General features: G+C 41.4%; 1 protein-coding gene across 1 annotated transcript in view; it reads left to right on the top strand.

Annotated features, from left to right (window-relative positions):
- The first annotated feature begins 1,341 nt into the window (after nt 1–1,341).
- The window catches only part of Btaf1 (B-TFIID TATA-box binding protein associated factor 1), an 87,411-nt gene continuing 70,732 nt past the window's right edge, over nt 1,342–18,020 (top strand). Inside the window, exon 1 of the mRNA XM_048438917.3 lies at nt 1,342–1,630. Within this exon, the coding sequence (XP_048294874.2) occupies nt 1,617–1,630 (14 nt within the window). The 5' untranslated portion in view covers nt 1,342–1,616. The remainder of the gene's footprint in view (nt 1,631–18,020) is intronic.

Below are 18,020 nucleotides of genomic sequence, written 5' to 3'. Positions count from 1 at the left end.
CAAAGTCAGCCTGGTTTAAACAGTGAGTTCCAGGCCAGCTGGAGTTATGTGGAGACCCTGTCTCAAAACAATTAACCAAAACCTGGGGCAGTGGTCCAGGCCTTTAATCCTAGCATTTGGGCGGCAGAGGCTGGAGGATCTCTGTGAATTCTAGGCCAGCCTGGTTTACAGAGCTAGTTACAGGATGGCCAGGACTATGCAGAGACCCTGTCTCAAAAAACCAAACAAACAAACAACAAGCAAAAACACGACAAGAAAATGTTAAGGTCCTAATAAATTTTAAGTGTAAAAAAATCCAAGATGCTGGGCGTGGTGATGCACGCCCTTAATTCCAGCGTTTGGGAGGCAGAGACAAAGGGATCTGTGAGTGCAAGGCCAACCTGGTCTCCAGAGTTCCAGGGCTCTGTAGTGAGAGAAACCTTGTCTTTAAAAAAAAGGAGGGAGGAAGGAAGTAAAAAAGAAAAATCCAAGACTCCCATCCTAAAATTGATGAGATTAGAATAATGAAAACTGAAGCGAGGTGATTTCTGAGAGCTCCGGGTTTAATAAAGGAAGACGCAAGGCAGTGCTCGCTGTTACCCGCTCTCTCAGCAGTAAAGGCCGGCGGCCCCTATATAAAAAGTACATTTTAAGGTGACAAGAGGTCATAGGTGGCAACAGATGAGTGTTTAGTAGTAAAAGGAAAGAAGGGAGAGCGGGAGGAAAAGAGGGGAAGCAGGGAGGCAGGGCTGGTTAAAACCCTGGGCAGTCCCTTCGGCAGTTATGCGGACTTCGGGCAAACAATGGTACACACTTCCACTTGAGCCTCCCTCCCCTCCTTCCTCGCGGAACCACCGCCGATTCTTGGCCTGGAAATCGCTACGTAGCCCAGACTGACCTCCAGTTTCACAATCTGCTGCCTCAGCCTCCCGGGTACTAGGATTATAGGCGTGCACCACCCCACCCAGCCATGTGCAGGTGCTCCTTGACTTCACCGCGCCCACAGCATCGCCACCCGGGCCCACAGCATCGCCACCCGGGCAGGAGTCGCAAATTCCTCCCGAGTTCCTTCCCCTTTGGAATCGGCTAGAAGGGTAGGGTCAGGAGGGAAAGCACTCAGGAAGAGACATTTTTAGCTTCCAGAGCTCTAGCTGGGCAATCTTCTTCCTTCCCTGGGAAACAGAGGCCTTTTCCTACGTCTCTCCCTAAACTCAGGACAAAGAGCCCTCTCCGGATCCGCTCGGCTAACCAGCTCCTGCCGCTGCCGGCCCCAGCGCCGCTCCGAGAGCGGCCCACAGCGCACCGCCCCACGTGTCGCTGACGTCACTTCCGGCGCCCTGACGCCGGCTCCGGCGTTCCGACGTTGGCGTCAGCAGAGAGCGGGGCTGGGGGCACCGGGTTTGAAGTGGTGCGGGTCAGAGCGGCGCCGCCTCCGCCCGTGTGTGGGACCCCGGTGGCGTTGGGAGACGAGATCGGGTGGGCGGTCCATGCCCGTAGGCCCGTGCCGGTCGCTACACGCCGCGCCGCCTGCTGCTCTGCGCCCGACGGCCTGGGCCTGCGCCGCTCTGCCCGGGAAACGAGCGCCCGAGCGGCGCGGCGTGTAGCTCCCCGGGAGTTCCGAACCGCCGGCGCCGGCCATGGCGGTCTCCAGGTGGGTGTCGCCGCCGGCAGCTAACGGGGAGCGCGCGTGGGCAAGGCTGTCTGCTCCCGGCGCCTCAGCGCGGTTCGGGAGCGCTGCTTCTCCCTCGTCCGGACTTCCGAGTTCGCCCCACGGCCGGCCGGCGCTTGGGGCTCGTGTTACTCGTAGAAATCGGCTCAAGAAGGGCTTTTTCCTCGTTAAATGTGACTCCTTGGCGCTTTCCAACTGGCTTTTTCTTTCTTTTTTCTCTTCACCACGTTTTTCTTCTCTGGTTTCTCTTCCCTCTGAATTGTAGGCGAGTCTCTTTTCTTTTAGTATCTCAGTCTGATCCCTAACCACCATTTGACGGCAAAACTTGGTGGTAACTGTCGAAGGAGGCGGAGGTTGAAATACTATTATCTAAGAGACCATCTGGTTATACTAAATTTTTTAAAAAAATTACAGCGTTAAGGGTATAGCCTTGCTCATTTTTTTCTTAAGGTATGATTCCTTCTTTTGTTCGGCAGTAAGCCTTTCGTCATCAGCGTGTAGTCTTAAACAGATGACTGTTTTAGCATTTACCCCCCAAGAGATATCATAGAACTTAATTATTGTAAAATTTTGCCTACTGTGGAAAAGTCTAAGATAGAAAAACTTACAAGCATTTGACTTGTATAACTTCTGATGATAGACAGGTTGGAAAACTTGAAAATAATTTTGGTGTCCCGTTGACATCTCGGTGTTTAGTCAGAAAGACTTGCCAAGTTCTGTAGTCGGGGTGATGAGGTAATACTGAGAATTGAGTCCTTTCGCCATATGGACTGAATGAGAGAAATGATGAAAAGACACAGCTTTTCCTCATTTTTCGCAGTTAGTTGAACACATTCCTCTGAGTACAGTATGTATATGCTGAAGTTTTCTCTTCTAACAAAAGACTAACCCATCCCTCACAACTTCCTACGCAACTGATGAAATAGTGTGTGGGAGAAGCCCATGGGAGTTGAATGAAGGGGGTTGCTAGGTACCAGTAGTACGGGACTTCTAATTTTTATTTCATAAGCAGACTCATCCACTCAGCGTTAGGTTTTTATTTCAGCATCTATAAAACTGCTTTAAGAGAATTCAAGTGACATTTCTTTTTTTCCCTGCAAGTACGGATAACTTTATCTTATAATTTATCTTCAATGGAAATGCATTAATATGTACGCAAGAAATATGTTGCTACATAAACAATCTCTCTCTCCTCCCCCCCCCCTTCAGACAAGGGTCTCATGTAGCCTCGAACTCAGAAGGCTTCTCCAGTTCTGGGATTAGAGGTGTGATGTCACCTTGCCTTTTCAGGCCTTTCTAGTTTAAGGGAATTGGTACTTTTATTAAAGAAGATGTACAGTGTTGGAAAGCTTTGTAGAGACAAAATGACAGTGCTCAAAAAGACTCATCTTCTTTGATTAACACTACTCTATTGACCCAAGTTTAGAACATCCAGTTTTTGAGAGAAATTAAAGTCACATTTTATAAAAACTGCTTCTGTGCTTAGCTTAGTAATACAAGTTCAAGCGAATATTTTGGAATACCTTGTTGTTTGTTGGGAGATGGAGGGTACTGGACTTTTAAAAATATTTGTGGATTCAATTTGAAAATCAAACTGTGGTTTCAGCTGTGATATGATCTCATGCACTCAGCGTATGTCTGTGCTAAATAAGCTTCATTATTTCTTGCTGGTATTGTGGAAATGGAGGCTCATTTCAGTATTTTTAGATAAAATAGACAGAAGAAAGTTTGAGAAATGAAAATCATATGCCAGAATCAAATTCAAAATATTTTTGCCCAGTTTGTGTCAGTGCACATAGCTGTAGAGAAACCTTATAATCTTAAGATTTTATCTAACCATTTCTAACAGGCAATGCATTTGTACTAGTGTTCCTTCCTCTGTCTGGAGATCTTTGACTTTTGATTCTTTTCTGTTCCCTCTATCCTGTCAGTCATTAAATCCAATTCTGCCCTACCTTTCTAAACTTCCTGCAGCCAGTCCTTTTTTCTATAGTTGTCACAGTCGTCTATGCTCTGTCATCTAGTCCAAGACATCTGCAATAGTAACCACCTTTTTTTTTTAGAATGGGTTTTCTTTTTGCTCATTTTGAGGGTAAAGTTGATCATGATGGGGAAGGCATGTAGGATCATGAGACAGCTGGCCACACTGCATCCAGTTAGGAAGCAGAAAGGAATGCACCTCTCTGTTTTCTTTCTCTCTCTCTCTGTCTTTCTTTTTTTGAAATGCATGTTTTAAAAATTTATTTATTTATTATGAATACAATGGTCTTCCTGCATGTGTTCTTGCAGACAGAAGTTGGCACCAGCTCTTATTACCATTGGTTATGAGCCACCATATGGTTGCTGGGAATTGAATTTAGGACCTCTAGAAGAACAGTCAATGCTCTTAACCACTGAGTCATCTCTCCAGCCCCTGAAATGCATTTCTCTAAAAAATATTTTTGTGTGAGTGTACATGTGGCGGGCAGAGGACAACTTTTGGGAGTCAGTTTTCTGCTTTCTACCTTGACTTCCAGGGATAGAACTCAGCTTGTGAGGCCCACTTGTCAAATGCCCCCCTGCTGCAAATGAGGCAGCAGATTGAGCTGGTCAGCTCACAACAACCTTTTTCCTTGTACTTGTTGCCCCTGGCATCTCTAATTTATTCATCACTTCAGATGTGTTATTTGCTAATATGCAAATGTTAATGCTATTATCTTTCTACTTAAAACTTGCGAGTTTTGTTGCTTTAGGAAAATGCCCAAATCCCCCGGAATCTTGTAGATCTCTTGGTTCTTGCTTCATGTTGCATCAAGCTCTCTGCACTTAACTTCCCTCAGGTTTATCTTCTTCCTCAGAATGTTTTTACCTCCCATTCTTTATTTCTGGAACACTTATCTTCCCGTCTCAGGTTCTCATTATAATCTTAGCTGTGCTCAAATGCCTACATATCACTTTGTTCAGGAAGTCTTCTTCCTGAGTTTTACTTTACTTATGCTATTTGGGGTTTATTTTATATTATTATTATTATTATTATTATTATTATTATTATTATTATTATTATTATTATTATTTGGAGACTGGGTCTCAATGTAGTTAGTGCCCAAGATATCCTTACTTTAGTTTTTCATAAAAGACCACAGGAATGTGCCACTTTCCCAGTGAGTGCCAGTGAGTGTTTCCTAGTTCCGCGAAGCTGTAGGTTTTTGTTTGGTCATACTGGGGAGTGAACTCAAGAGACTTGTGAATGCCAGGCAAACACTTTACCACTGAAATACAACTCTGGCTTTGGTTTTGTGTTATAGACTCTGGCTATGTACCGAGGGCTGACCAACAACTAGCTATCAGTCTGTCTCTACCTCTGGAAAGCTAGGTTTATAGGTACACTAACAAGTCAGACACCCAACTCCTTTTTTGTTGTTGCTGGGAAGAAAAACATTTACTTTAGTTTTGCATATTGCTTGTTTATAAGTGTATTATGTATGTTTCTAAAAGTATAACAGTTATAGTTAAAAATATTTATTAGTTTTAATTATGTTTGTACCTTTACGTGGGGAATGTGGATGTGAATGCAGGTGACCGTGGAGGTCAGAGACATCAAATTCCTTGGACCTACAGTTACACTTTATTATGAGTGTACTGATATGGGTGCTGGAAATATAACACAGGTCCTCTGGAAGAACAGGAAAGCGCTTTAAAAAAAGATTTATTTACTTTATGTATGAGTGCATTGTCTATATGTATAGCTGCTTGTCAGAAGAGGGCATCAGATCCCATTATAGATGGCCGTGAGTCACCTTGTGATTGCTGGAAATTGAACTCAGGACCTTTGGAAGAGCAGCCAGTGCTCTAAACTGCAGAGGCCAGAATCATGTTAAAAAGTAAATCATCAAGCTGAGTGGTGGTGGTACATGCCTTTATTTCTTGCTCTTGGAGGCAGAGGCAGGCCATCTTGGTCTACAGAATGAGTTTCAGGGCAGGACTACACAGGGAAACCTTGTCTCAGAAATAACAAACAAGAGGATCTCTGTGAGTTCAAAGCCAGCCTGGTCTACAAGAGCTAGTTCCAGGACAGGCACCAAAACTACAGAGAAACCCCATCTCAAAAATCCAAAAAAAAAAAAAAAACCAAAACAAACAAAAAAACCCATCATAATAGTTTTAAATGTCTTGTTATAGCATGACTTTTTATGATGTAAAGTGTATATAAAGTGCATATAATCTGGTTTTTCGAGACAGGGTTTCTTTGTAGCTTTAGAGCCTGTCCTGAAACTCACTCTGTAGACCAGGCTGGCCTCGAACTCACATAGATCCCCCACACTCGAGGATCTTTAATCCCACCCAAGTGCCACCACCACCTGCCTTAACCCTACATTTTGTATGGTCAAAAATTTTGATTCTGCTTACATTGTTATAAGGATTGACTTTATTATACTTAGAATGTGGCAAGTTGTGAGCTTTTGTTCTGTGAATGAGGATATAAATAATTTTTTAAAAATATTTATTTTTTTATTTACATAATGTTTTGTCTGCATGTTTGCCTGCATGTCAGAAGAGGGTGCCAGATCTCATTACAGATGGTTGTGAGCCACCATGTGGATGCTGGGAATTGAACTCAGGACCACTGGAAGAGCTGTCATTGCTCTTAACCTCTGAGCCATCTCTCCAGCCCCAAGGATATAAATCTTGCATAAATAACTGAGTCTTGAAGATTGCAAATGCAAGTATAATTTGAAATTTTTTGTAAAATTCAGCAAAATATCATTGGAAGAAAAATTCAGCAAAATATCAGTGGAAGATAGTGTCTCCTTTAGGTGCTTGAAAGAGAATCTATATGTCAGAATTTTAAATAATTTAACTTTTAACTGCTGTTATAATGTGGAGGCTAGAAAATCAGCTAAACTAATTACTATGTGACTTGTGACTGTCCCATAAATTTTACCACCCCCCCCCCCAAACCAACTCAGTACTTGTGAAGAGCTTGGGGTGTTGCTTGGAAACAGTCATACTTGCTAAATCTTTGAATTCCATCTTCTTGCTTTGTGGAAGTCTCTTCTGCTATTTTACTTAGCAAGAATTAGAACAGAAAAGGCAACCTTAGTGGGTTTGTTAAGGCTTATTCACTGGTAGTGATTCTGAACTGTTAGGTTCTAAGTTTAACATAGATTTGCTTTTCTTTGAGATTGGGTCTTATGTAGCTAAACTCCAGTTGGTGGCCCTCTTCTCTCATCCTCCTGACTGCTGGGCTTACAGGTATGTACCACCATGTTCTGCTTAATGTGGATTAGAAAATATTGTGTGTGATACACACTTGCTTAAAATGCAATTTGAGGGAGAGTCAGTTTCTTTTACCATGTGAGTCTGGGGATTTGAACTCAGGTTATTAGGCTTAGCAGTGTCTTTAGTAGAGGAGCTATATTGACAGTCTGGATACAGGCTTTTAAAAAAAGGATTGTTTTTGGTGTGGTTGCCTGATTATTCCATAACTGATTGAGTTGACTGTTGTACATTAATATTTTCCTATTAGCCAGGCAAGTTTTTTTATTATGTCATTTCAAAAATGTATTTTATATTATTTTTCTCAAATTTATGCATAAAAAGGAATGTCTAAAGTATTTCGACAACGTTGAGGATTTATTTTAGAAGCTCTCCTCCTTACCCCCACAAATATATGAATTGTAGGTAATATAACCAGAAAAGATTCAGGAAGGAAAAAGGAAATATGTCTCTTAAATTGTTATATAGGAACTTTTGCTCAGTCTTGTTAAGTCTCACTATACTGTGATACTTCAGAGAAACATTGTTTTTACAGGCCTGCTCTACAAGTAAGAGGAAGTGGTACTGCCCACCCCCACCCCCATGATCTTTAGCTTTCTGAGTCTGCTTTCTCAGTACTGTGCTTACATGCTGACAAAAGGAAGTTCCTTGATGTGGGAAAGTGCTTAGGACAGGGGAAATAATTACTTATATGGGTCAATTTAAGTATGCTATGCCTGATACTCCGCCTCCCTTACCATTAATTTTAGCCTTTATAAGATTGACAGGGAGCTGGGCAGTAGTGGTACACTTATTTAATCCCAGCACTTGGGAGGCAGGCAGATCACTGAGTTTGAAGCCAACCTGGTGTACAGAATGAGTTCCAGGACAGTCAGGGCTACAGGGCTATACAGAGAAACCCTGTCTTGAAAAAACAATGAAAAAAAGAAAGAAAAAAGAGTGACAGGAAGTATTACTGTAAATTACATTTTTAAAAATATTTCATTCTTTAGAAAAATCAGAGATAATCAGGAAAAAGTAGAGGAGGCATTATAGAAGACTTTCCATTTCACTGTGGTAAATTTCAACCTGTTGATTTGGTTTATTTCTCAAAGTACATTTATAAAGTTTGCTTTAATTTATTGTGTTGGATATTAAATTATGCACGGTAGGCAAGTCCCTTACCACTGACCTACACTCCCAGCTGTGGTTTTGTTTTTAAATGTACTACAGCAAAATGCACTTCAGCCATTTAAAAGGATGTAGTTTCATATAATTTGAAATCACATGTATTTATGCCAAATATTCTAGCATACTAATTTTGATCTTTAAGATAAAGTCATGAAATACTATAAGTTGTTGGATAGGGGTGGAGTATAGGAAAATGGCTCACCCATTTAGCCCTATTTATGGACTGCTTCTGTGTCTTCTGTGTTCTAGAGACTAGAATTAGAACAGAACCAAAGCATTCTCTGCCTGTGCTTGCACCTGACTGTGGTTTCTCATCTTCCTGTTCATTATGAGTGTGCTACATGGCATCTTAAAGTTAATCTGCTTTCTTGTTTAGGAAGAAACGTTAACATGGTTTTATGTTGCTCTCAGTAGGAACTAGAAGATAATCCATTTTAAAACAATAGAGAACTTGGAAAATAACTTGATACAAGGTACTTGGTGTAGCAGACCAGCCTTCCTCCACCCCATCCTCACCCCGGGTTTCTCTGTGTAGCAGCACTAGCTGTCTAGGCTGGCCTCGAACTCCCAGAGATCTGCCTGCCTTTGCCTTCCAAGTGCTGGGATTAAAGGCGTGCGCCACCACTGCCCGGCTTATTCTCTTTATTTCTTAAATAGCACAGGCAATCACTACATTAAATTTTACTGTATTTAATTACATGTGAAAAAAATAGCATAATGGCAAGGAGGTGATGGCATATGCCCTTAATCCTAACACTCAGGAGGCAAAAGCAGGTGGATCTCTGAGTTCAAGGCCAGCCTGATCCACAGAGCTAGTTCCAGTACAGCCAGGGTTACACAGTGAAATCCTGTCTCCAAAAAACAAAACAAAACAACAACAAAAACCCAAAACCCACAAAAGCACTCAATTGGGCAAACTTGACTGACCATTGCTTCTTTTTTTTTTCTAAATTTATGACTTATTTATCTTTATTTTATGTGCATAGGTGTGAAGGTGTCAGATGCCCTGGAACTGGATTTTCAGACAGTTGTGAGCTGCCATGTGGGTGCTGGGAATTGAACCTGGGTCCTCTGGAAGAGCAGTCAATGCTCTTAACCGCTGAGCCATTTCTCCAGCCCCCATTGCTTCTTTTTTAAAAAAGGTTTATTTTGCTAATATGTAGTCCTCTCTCTGTCTTTGTCTCTGTGCAGTGGCTGTAGAGATTAGATGAAGGGCATCAGATCCCTGGAATGGTGTTACAGGTGGTTGTGATCTGCCACTGTGTGGGAACTGTCAGGTGGTTACTGGAGCCAAACCCAGGTCCGCTGCAAAAGCAGCCAGTGCTCTTAACTGCTGAGCCAGCTTTCCAACACAGTTGCTGGAGCATTGTGTTTTACGATTATTTATTTTATGGCTTTTTGTGTCCTGGGATAACCTATAGTCCTGCTAGTGCTAGTTACTCATAACTGAGTTTACATCACCACTTCTATGAGCTGTTTTGTCAGTTGTCCTTCCCCAGTTTTTCAGAGATTAAAGTCTTAAGAATTCTAGTGAGTTTTTTTTTTTTTCTTTTCAGGTAGGCATAGAGTCGAAAATGTAGCTTTTGTTGTTGTTAAAAGTTGTAATCTGGTGCCTGTTATAGTTTAAAAATGTACAAGAGTTCTTTGTCTTTTTAATAGCTTAACTGTTATAATTTATATTGCCAACATCTAGAGAGGAGAGAGGTTACATTGCAGTTACTTGCAGAACTTCTACAAACATCCATATACCCTTTCCTCTTTTAATTTTCAGGACATTTGTTTGAAATCAGTTTGGTGAAACAAACATGAATCATGTCTTTTATATTATTTTTTTCTGAATTGAAAGCAGGCTAGATTTCTTAGCATCAGTAGATTTCACAACCAGCGAATATTGTCAAATATAATTACCTTATTTTAAAAAAGATTTGTTACTCTTTACATGTATATGTGTATGCCTGAGTATATAAGTTACTCTCATGTGTGCAGTGTCCATGGAGGCCAGAAGAGTTTCAGTTCATTGGCCACTTAATATATATGCTGAGAACTGAACTTAGAATCCCTGCAAGTGCCGTAAATGCTCTCAAGCACTGAGCCATCTTAACAGCTTGAAATACCTTAAGTTTTATCTAAATTGCTTTGTAGTCTCTGAGACCTTCTATTCAACTTGACATTTGTTATCTGTTTCTTCCATCTGTTATCCTTTTGAGAATTAAGATAAGGCAGGATTTTACTTCTAGCTCTGGCTGACCTAGAACTCACTATGTAGATGAGGTAGGTCTTTAGCTCACAGAGATCTATCTGCCTGCTTCTGTCTCCTTCTTGAGTGCTAGGATTAAAGGTGTGTGCCTCCATACCTGGCCAAAGTTTTGTGGTAACCCAGCATGGCAAGTACCTGTGATCCTAGTACTCTGGAGGCTGAGACAGGATGATCTCAAGTACTAAGCCAACTTGAACTATATATGAGACCTTGCCTTTAAAACAAAAAATGGAGCCGGGAGATGGTTGTGCATCCCCTTAATCCTAGCATTTGGGAGGCAGGGACTAGTGGATCTGCAAGTTCAAGGCCAGCCTGGTCTACAGAGCAAGGACAGCTAGGACTCACAGAAAAACCCTGTCTTGAACACCCCCCTCCAAAAATGACAAGAAAAACAAACAGACAGTGGTGGAGATGCCCAGGAGTTAAAAGCACTAACTAGGTGCTCTTACATGAGTTGGATTTCTAGTACTCACATGGGGGCACTCAACCATCTGTAAACTCCAGTTCTAGGGGAACTAACACCCTTTTCTTGCTTCCACTGGCACCACACACACATTATGCAAAGACATATATACAAGCAAAACACCTATACATATAAATTAACAATATAACAAACATCACCTCTTATTTGGGGGAGGTATGCTTAGAGAGGAAAGAAGGGGGAAGGGAAGAAGAGTACTACATTTCAAACTCTCTTGCCCTTCTTTACTTTCTCTTTTCTCTTGATATCTAGCCTCCCTCATCAAGGGTTGTGCATAACATCTAACATAATACTGATTTTTATCTCTGGTATTTCCCCATCACCTCTACCAGTTTGCACTCATCACTGTGGTCTGACCCTGATGAGTACCCTACTTGTCTCATACCTGGCTACCCTATATTAACAGGTCAGACTGCCCTGTTGTCAGATCCTTGTCTGTTCATTCCTTTGTTTTTCCTTTTTTGTGCTCTCTAATTTGCTGTCTGAAATGAGGGGTAGTAGTATGAATAATAAAAATCCAGAGACAGATATTGGGGTTCAAGCTGAAGATCGGAGATGCAAAGCAGCCAGGCACTAGAGAGACCTTTTACTTCTACCAAACCTTCAGGTCAAAAGATCCAGTCTACACGAATCCTCAGACTCCCCACTCCAGTGAGTTCCTGTCTCTTCCCCTTTAAGTTTCTCTCTGCCCAGCTATATCATTTCTGTCTTAATCTCCGTAGTGCAGGGATTAAAGGTGTGTGACTCCCAAACACTGGAATTAGAGGTGTGAGCTCTCACCACCTGGATCTGTCCCTGGATGGCTCTTGTGTAGCACAGAGTAGCCTTGAATTCACAGAGATCCATCTTTCTCTTGTCTCTGTCTCCTGAGTGCTGGGATTAAACATGTGTGCCACTACTGTCTGGCCTGTATGGCTGACTAGTATGGCTGCTTTGCCCTCTGATCTTCAGACAAGCTTTATTTATTAAAACACAAATAATATACCACTATAAGAAATTGAGAACTCAAAGGTGCTTTGATCAAGAAGATTAGAGAAGCATTCTTGTGTGTTATTCCTCTAGTCAAGGACTCAATTTTGGTTATTACTACAGTGAAAGAAATAAGAGTAAAGCTAGAATTGGAGGAGACAGTGATCGCAGAGCAGTTGTCTGATAGATGAGCAGAGATGTGACTTGGCATTGGGATAAAGGCTCTGCAGGAAGGAGGGGCAGGACCTTTGTGGGACAGATAGGGTCAGCATTGCATTAGAGAGGTATCAAAAGATGTTTGTGTAGGAGAATGGTGAACAGAGAGGTTAGTATCCCTCAGGTTAGTACTTGCTTCTACTTTTTTTTTTTTTTTTAATTTTTCGAGACAAAGTTTTTCTATAACAGCCCTGGCTATCTGGAACTCAGAGCAGGCTGATCTCAAACTCACAGACATATATGCCTGCTTCTTCCTTCTGAGTGCTTGGATTAAAGGAGTGAGCCACCACTACCAGACACCTCTACTTTTTTTTGGAGGCAGGGTCTCTTGTCATCATCTCCACCCCTATTTTGTAAACCAGGGTAACTGGCCTGTAACTTCCCAGGATATGTACTGCTACATCTGTCTGGTCGCGGTGTTTTATGACAACAATAAAAGCAAGCTAATACAGAAGTTTATTGGTGAACTATCTTGCTTATGTAACACAGGTTGGGTTTGAACTCAAGATTATAGTCTCCAAACCTAGTTTAGAAGACATGGTTAATACTGTGGGAATAGCTCAGTTGGTAGAATGCTTGAATGCATAAAGTCTCACAAAGGCATGGTGGCACACACCTGTAATCCTACCTAGCCCTTGGGAGGTGGAGGTAGAACAATCAGGATTTCATGGCCAGCCTTAGCTGCGTCAAAAGTTCAAGGCAAATCTTGTAGCATGAATTCTAATTGGTCTTAAGAAGTAAAGCCTGGAGTCAGATATTACGTGGTGAAAGCTGGAGTATCAGAGAAGCAGAGCTGCCAGCCACTAGAGAGACCTTTTACCTCTACCAATGTTCAGACCGAAGGGGAGATCCTATCCTCAGACTGCTCTGAGCTCTTGTCTCCTCCTGCCTTATATTCCTCTCTCCAATCAGCCAAATCACTCCTGTCTCCATCTCCGTAGTTTTGGGGTTAAAGGCGTGCGATCACACCTTTGTGTGAGGTTAACTCTGTTTCTCTTTTAGACAGATTCAATCTTGTGTAGTCCAGGGTGGTCTTCAACTCACAGAGATCCGTCTGCCTCTGTCTCCCAAATCCTGGGATTAAAGGTGTGCGCCACTACTCCCTGGCTTCCATGACTAACTAAAGGCTTAGCTCTGCACTCTGATCTTCAGCCAAGCTTTATTTGTTAGCTTACAAACAAAATATCACTACTCTGTTTGTACTGGTTGCAAACAAACGATAGTGTGGGGTTTCCTGAAAGAGAAACTGGTGAAATGAACAGCCAAAGATTGTGTGGGTTCTGAAGGTTTATAGAAAGAGTGGTATGAATAGAAGGTGAATTAAAGAAGTACTTGGTGACTACAAGGTAATCCAGACTTGAGAAGGAAAGGATTCAAGAATGAATACTTGCTGGTATCAAAAGCCATAGAAGAGTCAAGAAAATTTGAAGCTTAAGGGTTCCTTGGTGACCTACATGTGTGATACTTCTGTCATTTATAATTCAGGTTATCCAGAATTAAATTTCACATGTTCAGAAAAAAATGGTGTGTATACATGTGTGTGCGCATTTGTTTGGAGGCCTAATGACAGTCTTTGGTGACATTCCTAATATAATAGTTGAGTCCTCAGTGGATGTGAATTACACACATTGTATGAGAGAGCATCTGTGATATTTTAAAGAATACAAATATAGCCAGGTGTTGGTGGCACACACCTTTAATCCCAGCACTTGGGAGGCAGAGGCGGGTGGATCTCTGTGAGTTTGAGACCAGCCTGGTCTACAGAGCAAGTTCCAGGACAGGCTCCAAAGCTACACAGAGAAAACCTGTCTCAAGTAAAGAAAACAAAAACAGCAAAAAGAATACAAATATAAATATCTGTGGTATAGATTTGATCTTCAACTCTTTGTATTAGTGTGGCTTATGTATGTTGTGTGGCATGCATGCTTGCAAAGGCCATAAGAGAATGTCAGGTGTCCTGTTCTGTCATTTACCACCTATTCGCTTGGGCCAGGATCTCATTGAACCATGAGCTAGATCAGTAGATAGCAAGCCCCAGCAACCCAGCCTGTAACTGACTCCCATAGCCCTGGAATTACAGGGGGCATGCATAGCCATGTCCAGCTTTTTACAAATGTGGGCACTAGAGTTTTGAGTCGGCCTTCATGTTTGTCCAACAGTGTGCTATCTCCCAGCTCCTTCAACTATTTCTTTATAATAAAAATTATTTGAATAATTAATTTTTGGCAATTATGCCTTCTATAAAATTAAAGATTTAAAATGCATATCCGGCCCAAGGCCCAAGTGAGGTTGCAGTTTATTAAGTACTTTAAGTAAAAGGTTAAGTTTAGTTGAGGCCGGCGGTGGTGGCGCACGCCTTTAATCCCAGCACTCGGGGAGGCAGAGGCAGGTGAATCCCTGTGAGATTGAGGCCAGCCTGGTCTACAAGGGCTTGTTCCAGGACAGCTAGGACTGTTACACAGGGAAACCGTGTCTTGAAAAACCAAAATAAATAAATAAATAAATAAATAAAATAAAATAAAAAGAAAAGAAAAGAGAAAGGTTAAGTTTAGTTGAATTTAACAGGAAAACTTAAAAAAATAGATACTTGTCATGGTGTCTATTGCATGCTTAAAATTTCTTTATAAAGACATTTATTTTGGGGGTGGCAGGGTGTACATGTGTCATGGTGTATATGTAGAAATCAGGAGATAATTTGCAGGATTTAATTCTTTTCTTCAACTAAGTGGGTTCTAGAGATTGAACCCAGCTCATCAGGCTTGGTGGCAGACCCTTTTACCTGCTCAATAAGCCATCTTGTTGGTCTCCTAAAATTTTGTTAATTTTTTTTTGGTCATTGAATTTGAGGCATTCTGGATAGCAATAGTCAGATGCTTGTCATCTTTAAGGGTATTTGTTGTGAACTCTGACATGGAGTCTCATGAAAACAAGTCAAAGAGCTCAAACCTGATAACCACAAGTAAAATGGATTAAGGGAATCAGTTTATAGTGAAAGGATTTTAAGTTTGATCTCACCTTAGAACTTTTTAAGAATACTAATGTTCCTAAACAGTTTTCCTTTCTTTTGTCTCAGCTAAACCTTTCCACCAATCCTTTAGCAAAAACCAGTGAAAGAAAGGTATGCCCGTCAGTGTTTTGTCATTGTGCCAGGTATCTGAGAGATAGCTTTTGAGGCCAACCTGGTCTACAAGAGCGAGTTTCAGGACAGGCTCCAAAGCTACAGAGAAACCGTAAGCAAAAAATAAAATAAAAAAATAAAAGGGGGGGCTATTTTGGCTTACTGTTTCTGAAGTTACAGTCCCTGGTTGACCTATGGGAAGGCAGAATGGCTTGAGTAAAGGGTAGTGCAGGACTGCCTCACCCCAGGCAGAGAAAAGGAGAAGGGAGACAGAGACAGAGGCACCCTTTGAAAGGCATCCCCAGTGATCTACTTCCTTCAGCTAGGCCTACCTTCTGAAGCTTCTACTACATTCCCAAATAGCCCCATGTGCTGGGGAATCAAATTGCCAACACATTAGTCTGTGGAGATATTTTATATTCCACAGAGGGGTAAAGGCAAGAGTTTAGGTAGCTGTGAATGAGCAAAAAGAAATATAATCTATATGCACTGTATATGTGTAAATTAATTTTTGCATTTCTTTTGGACTTTAACTGTGTTTTTGTCTGTAGCTTTAATTGCCTAAATGAATTTTCCTGAGCCATATCTTCCTTACAATACCCTTAAACTATAAAATACAAATCATGTCTCATTTCAGTTCTGAAATGCTGAACATTTTAATACTATTAATATTAACTGAAAAAGATATTTTAGTTATGTTTCTTACCATTTATAACGATTTTGTGTTTAATATGAATATGACTTTATTTTTCCTGGGCTTTTTTTTTGTTTTTGTTTTTGTTTTGTTTTGTTTTGTTTTTTGAGACAGGGTTTCTCTGTATAACAGCTCTGGCTGTCCTGAACTCACTTTGTAGACCACGCTGGCCTCAAACTCATAGATACCCGCCCACCTCTGCCTCCTGAGTGCTGGGATTAAAGGCATGTGCTACCACCCCCCGACTTTTCTTGGTTTTTCTAGGCAGGGTTTCTTTCTCTATGTAGCCCTGGCTGTCCTGCAACTAGCTCTTTAGATCAGGCTGGCCTGGAACTCAACAGAGATCTTTCTGCCTCTGCCTCATGAGTGCTGGGGTTAGAATGCACTCCTATATGAATCAAATTAAAATACTATGTTTCTGTCTTACTTTGTAGCCCTAGCTGGCTTTGAACTCAAAGATCCACCAGCCTCTGTCTCCCTTCTGAGTGTTGGGATTAAAGGTCTGGACTGCCATGATGCCTGACCTGTTTACCTCTTAGTGTGAAAGAAATTCACCTATTTCATTTGTTATCTAATAGTCTTTATTTCTTCAGCCTTTTCTTCTTCTCTTCCTTTGTTCTTAAATAAAAGGCTTTCAGAACTTTGTAACATTTTGATTCTGTGAAACAAAGTGTCCTAGAAGTATTATAAACCTCTTAGTTTATTGATGCTTAAAGCTCGTGCCTACCTTTGAGACTTTATTCTCTCTTGCTCATAGACAAAATGTAAAGTTATATCCACTAGCTCTCCCCTCAAGTCAGATAGGCAGTTATATAACCTTGCTCATTGTTCCTATCCATTTTGTTTAAAGTGTCCATTTATCTCAAATATGAAGCCACCTTTCATAAGCATGGCATTAACTTTTCTTCAGTGGGTTAGTGTAGTGGCAAGGCTACTGTGTGACATGTAGATCGGCTGTGTAGTTGTGACTTTGTCCACCTTCACTCCTTACTCTCGGTGTAATCTGTTGTGGTTTTATTGCACACCTTGTTTATAAGTAGCAGAACTAGGGTTTGGATTTGCATCATCTCCATACGTGCTACAAACTCAGGAATATATTAATTGCCATGTTTATCACCTCTGCGCAGTTGACTCTCACCTACCAACTCTCGTCTGACATCAGCTCTCTATTCCAGCTGTCGTTCTGAATCTCCTAGCTATTCTTTCCCTGCCACCAGTGAGCTTGCCATCTTTTCTTGTGCTTTAGCTTTACCTGCCCTTTCTAATTTCTTTCAGTGATATCTTTTTTTTTCTTTTTAGGGAGTAGGGTGGGATGGGGAGTTGTGGCAAAGTCTTAATATGTAACCCAAGCTGGTCTTGAACTCAGTTGTAACCCAGGCTGGTCTCGCCCAAATTCTTTGTCATTTTCCTAAGTGCTGAGATTATAAGCATGTGCCACAAAGCCTTACTTGATATCTTCATTTCTAAGATTCAAAATCTCATAGTTCTTCCAAAACCCATGATGTTTTGCTTAGTTACCACACTATGTATGTTTTGTTACTATATATCTTTTTCTTTTGAATCATGACTATTAGCTTCTTTGTGTTTCTGTTTGGATTATGGTTTAGTTGTCTACAAAGTGTCCCACAACTGCCAGATCATTCTTTCTAATGCATAACTCCACTTACACTTGGTGCGCCCTATCTACTCTCTTCTGCTTGTCTCCTTTCCCCTTTCTTTTTATGTAGTCCAAGCTGGCTTTAAACCCACAGTCATCCTATTACAGCCTTCTGAGTACTGAGATAATTGTGTACCACTATGCCCTGCTGGGCCCTTCATTTTCTTCCTCCCTCCTTCCCTCCCTCCCTTCCATCATTGCTTGCCTGCCTGCCCACCCTCCCTCTCATACTCCCTCCCTCCCTACCTCCTTCCTTCTTCTCTTCCTTCCTTTCCCTCTCTTCCTTCCTCTTTTTTTTCATTAGTTTATTATTTAGACAAGGTCTTCCTATGAAGTCCTGGCTGGTGGGAACCCTATGTAGACTAGGCTGACCTCAAATTTATAACTGGCCTCTGCCTTCCTCCCGAGAGCTAGGAGTTGTGCCTGGTCATCTGTTTTCTTTTTACCCTGAATTATAACCAAGCCATATTATTTGCTTTGCAAGTTGCATTCTTTTTGTTTGTTTGTTTTTATTGCTGGCTCTTCTTAAATTTCATTTATTTATGTATTTTTGA

Source organism: Myodes glareolus, chromosome 7, assembly GCF_982192425.1.
Source record: "Myodes glareolus chromosome 7, mMyoGla1.1, whole genome shotgun sequence".
In the NCBI taxonomy this organism is placed as follows: domain Eukaryota; kingdom Metazoa; phylum Chordata; class Mammalia; order Rodentia; family Cricetidae; genus Myodes; species Myodes glareolus.
This window is presented reverse-complemented; position numbering and strand designations above follow the sequence as displayed.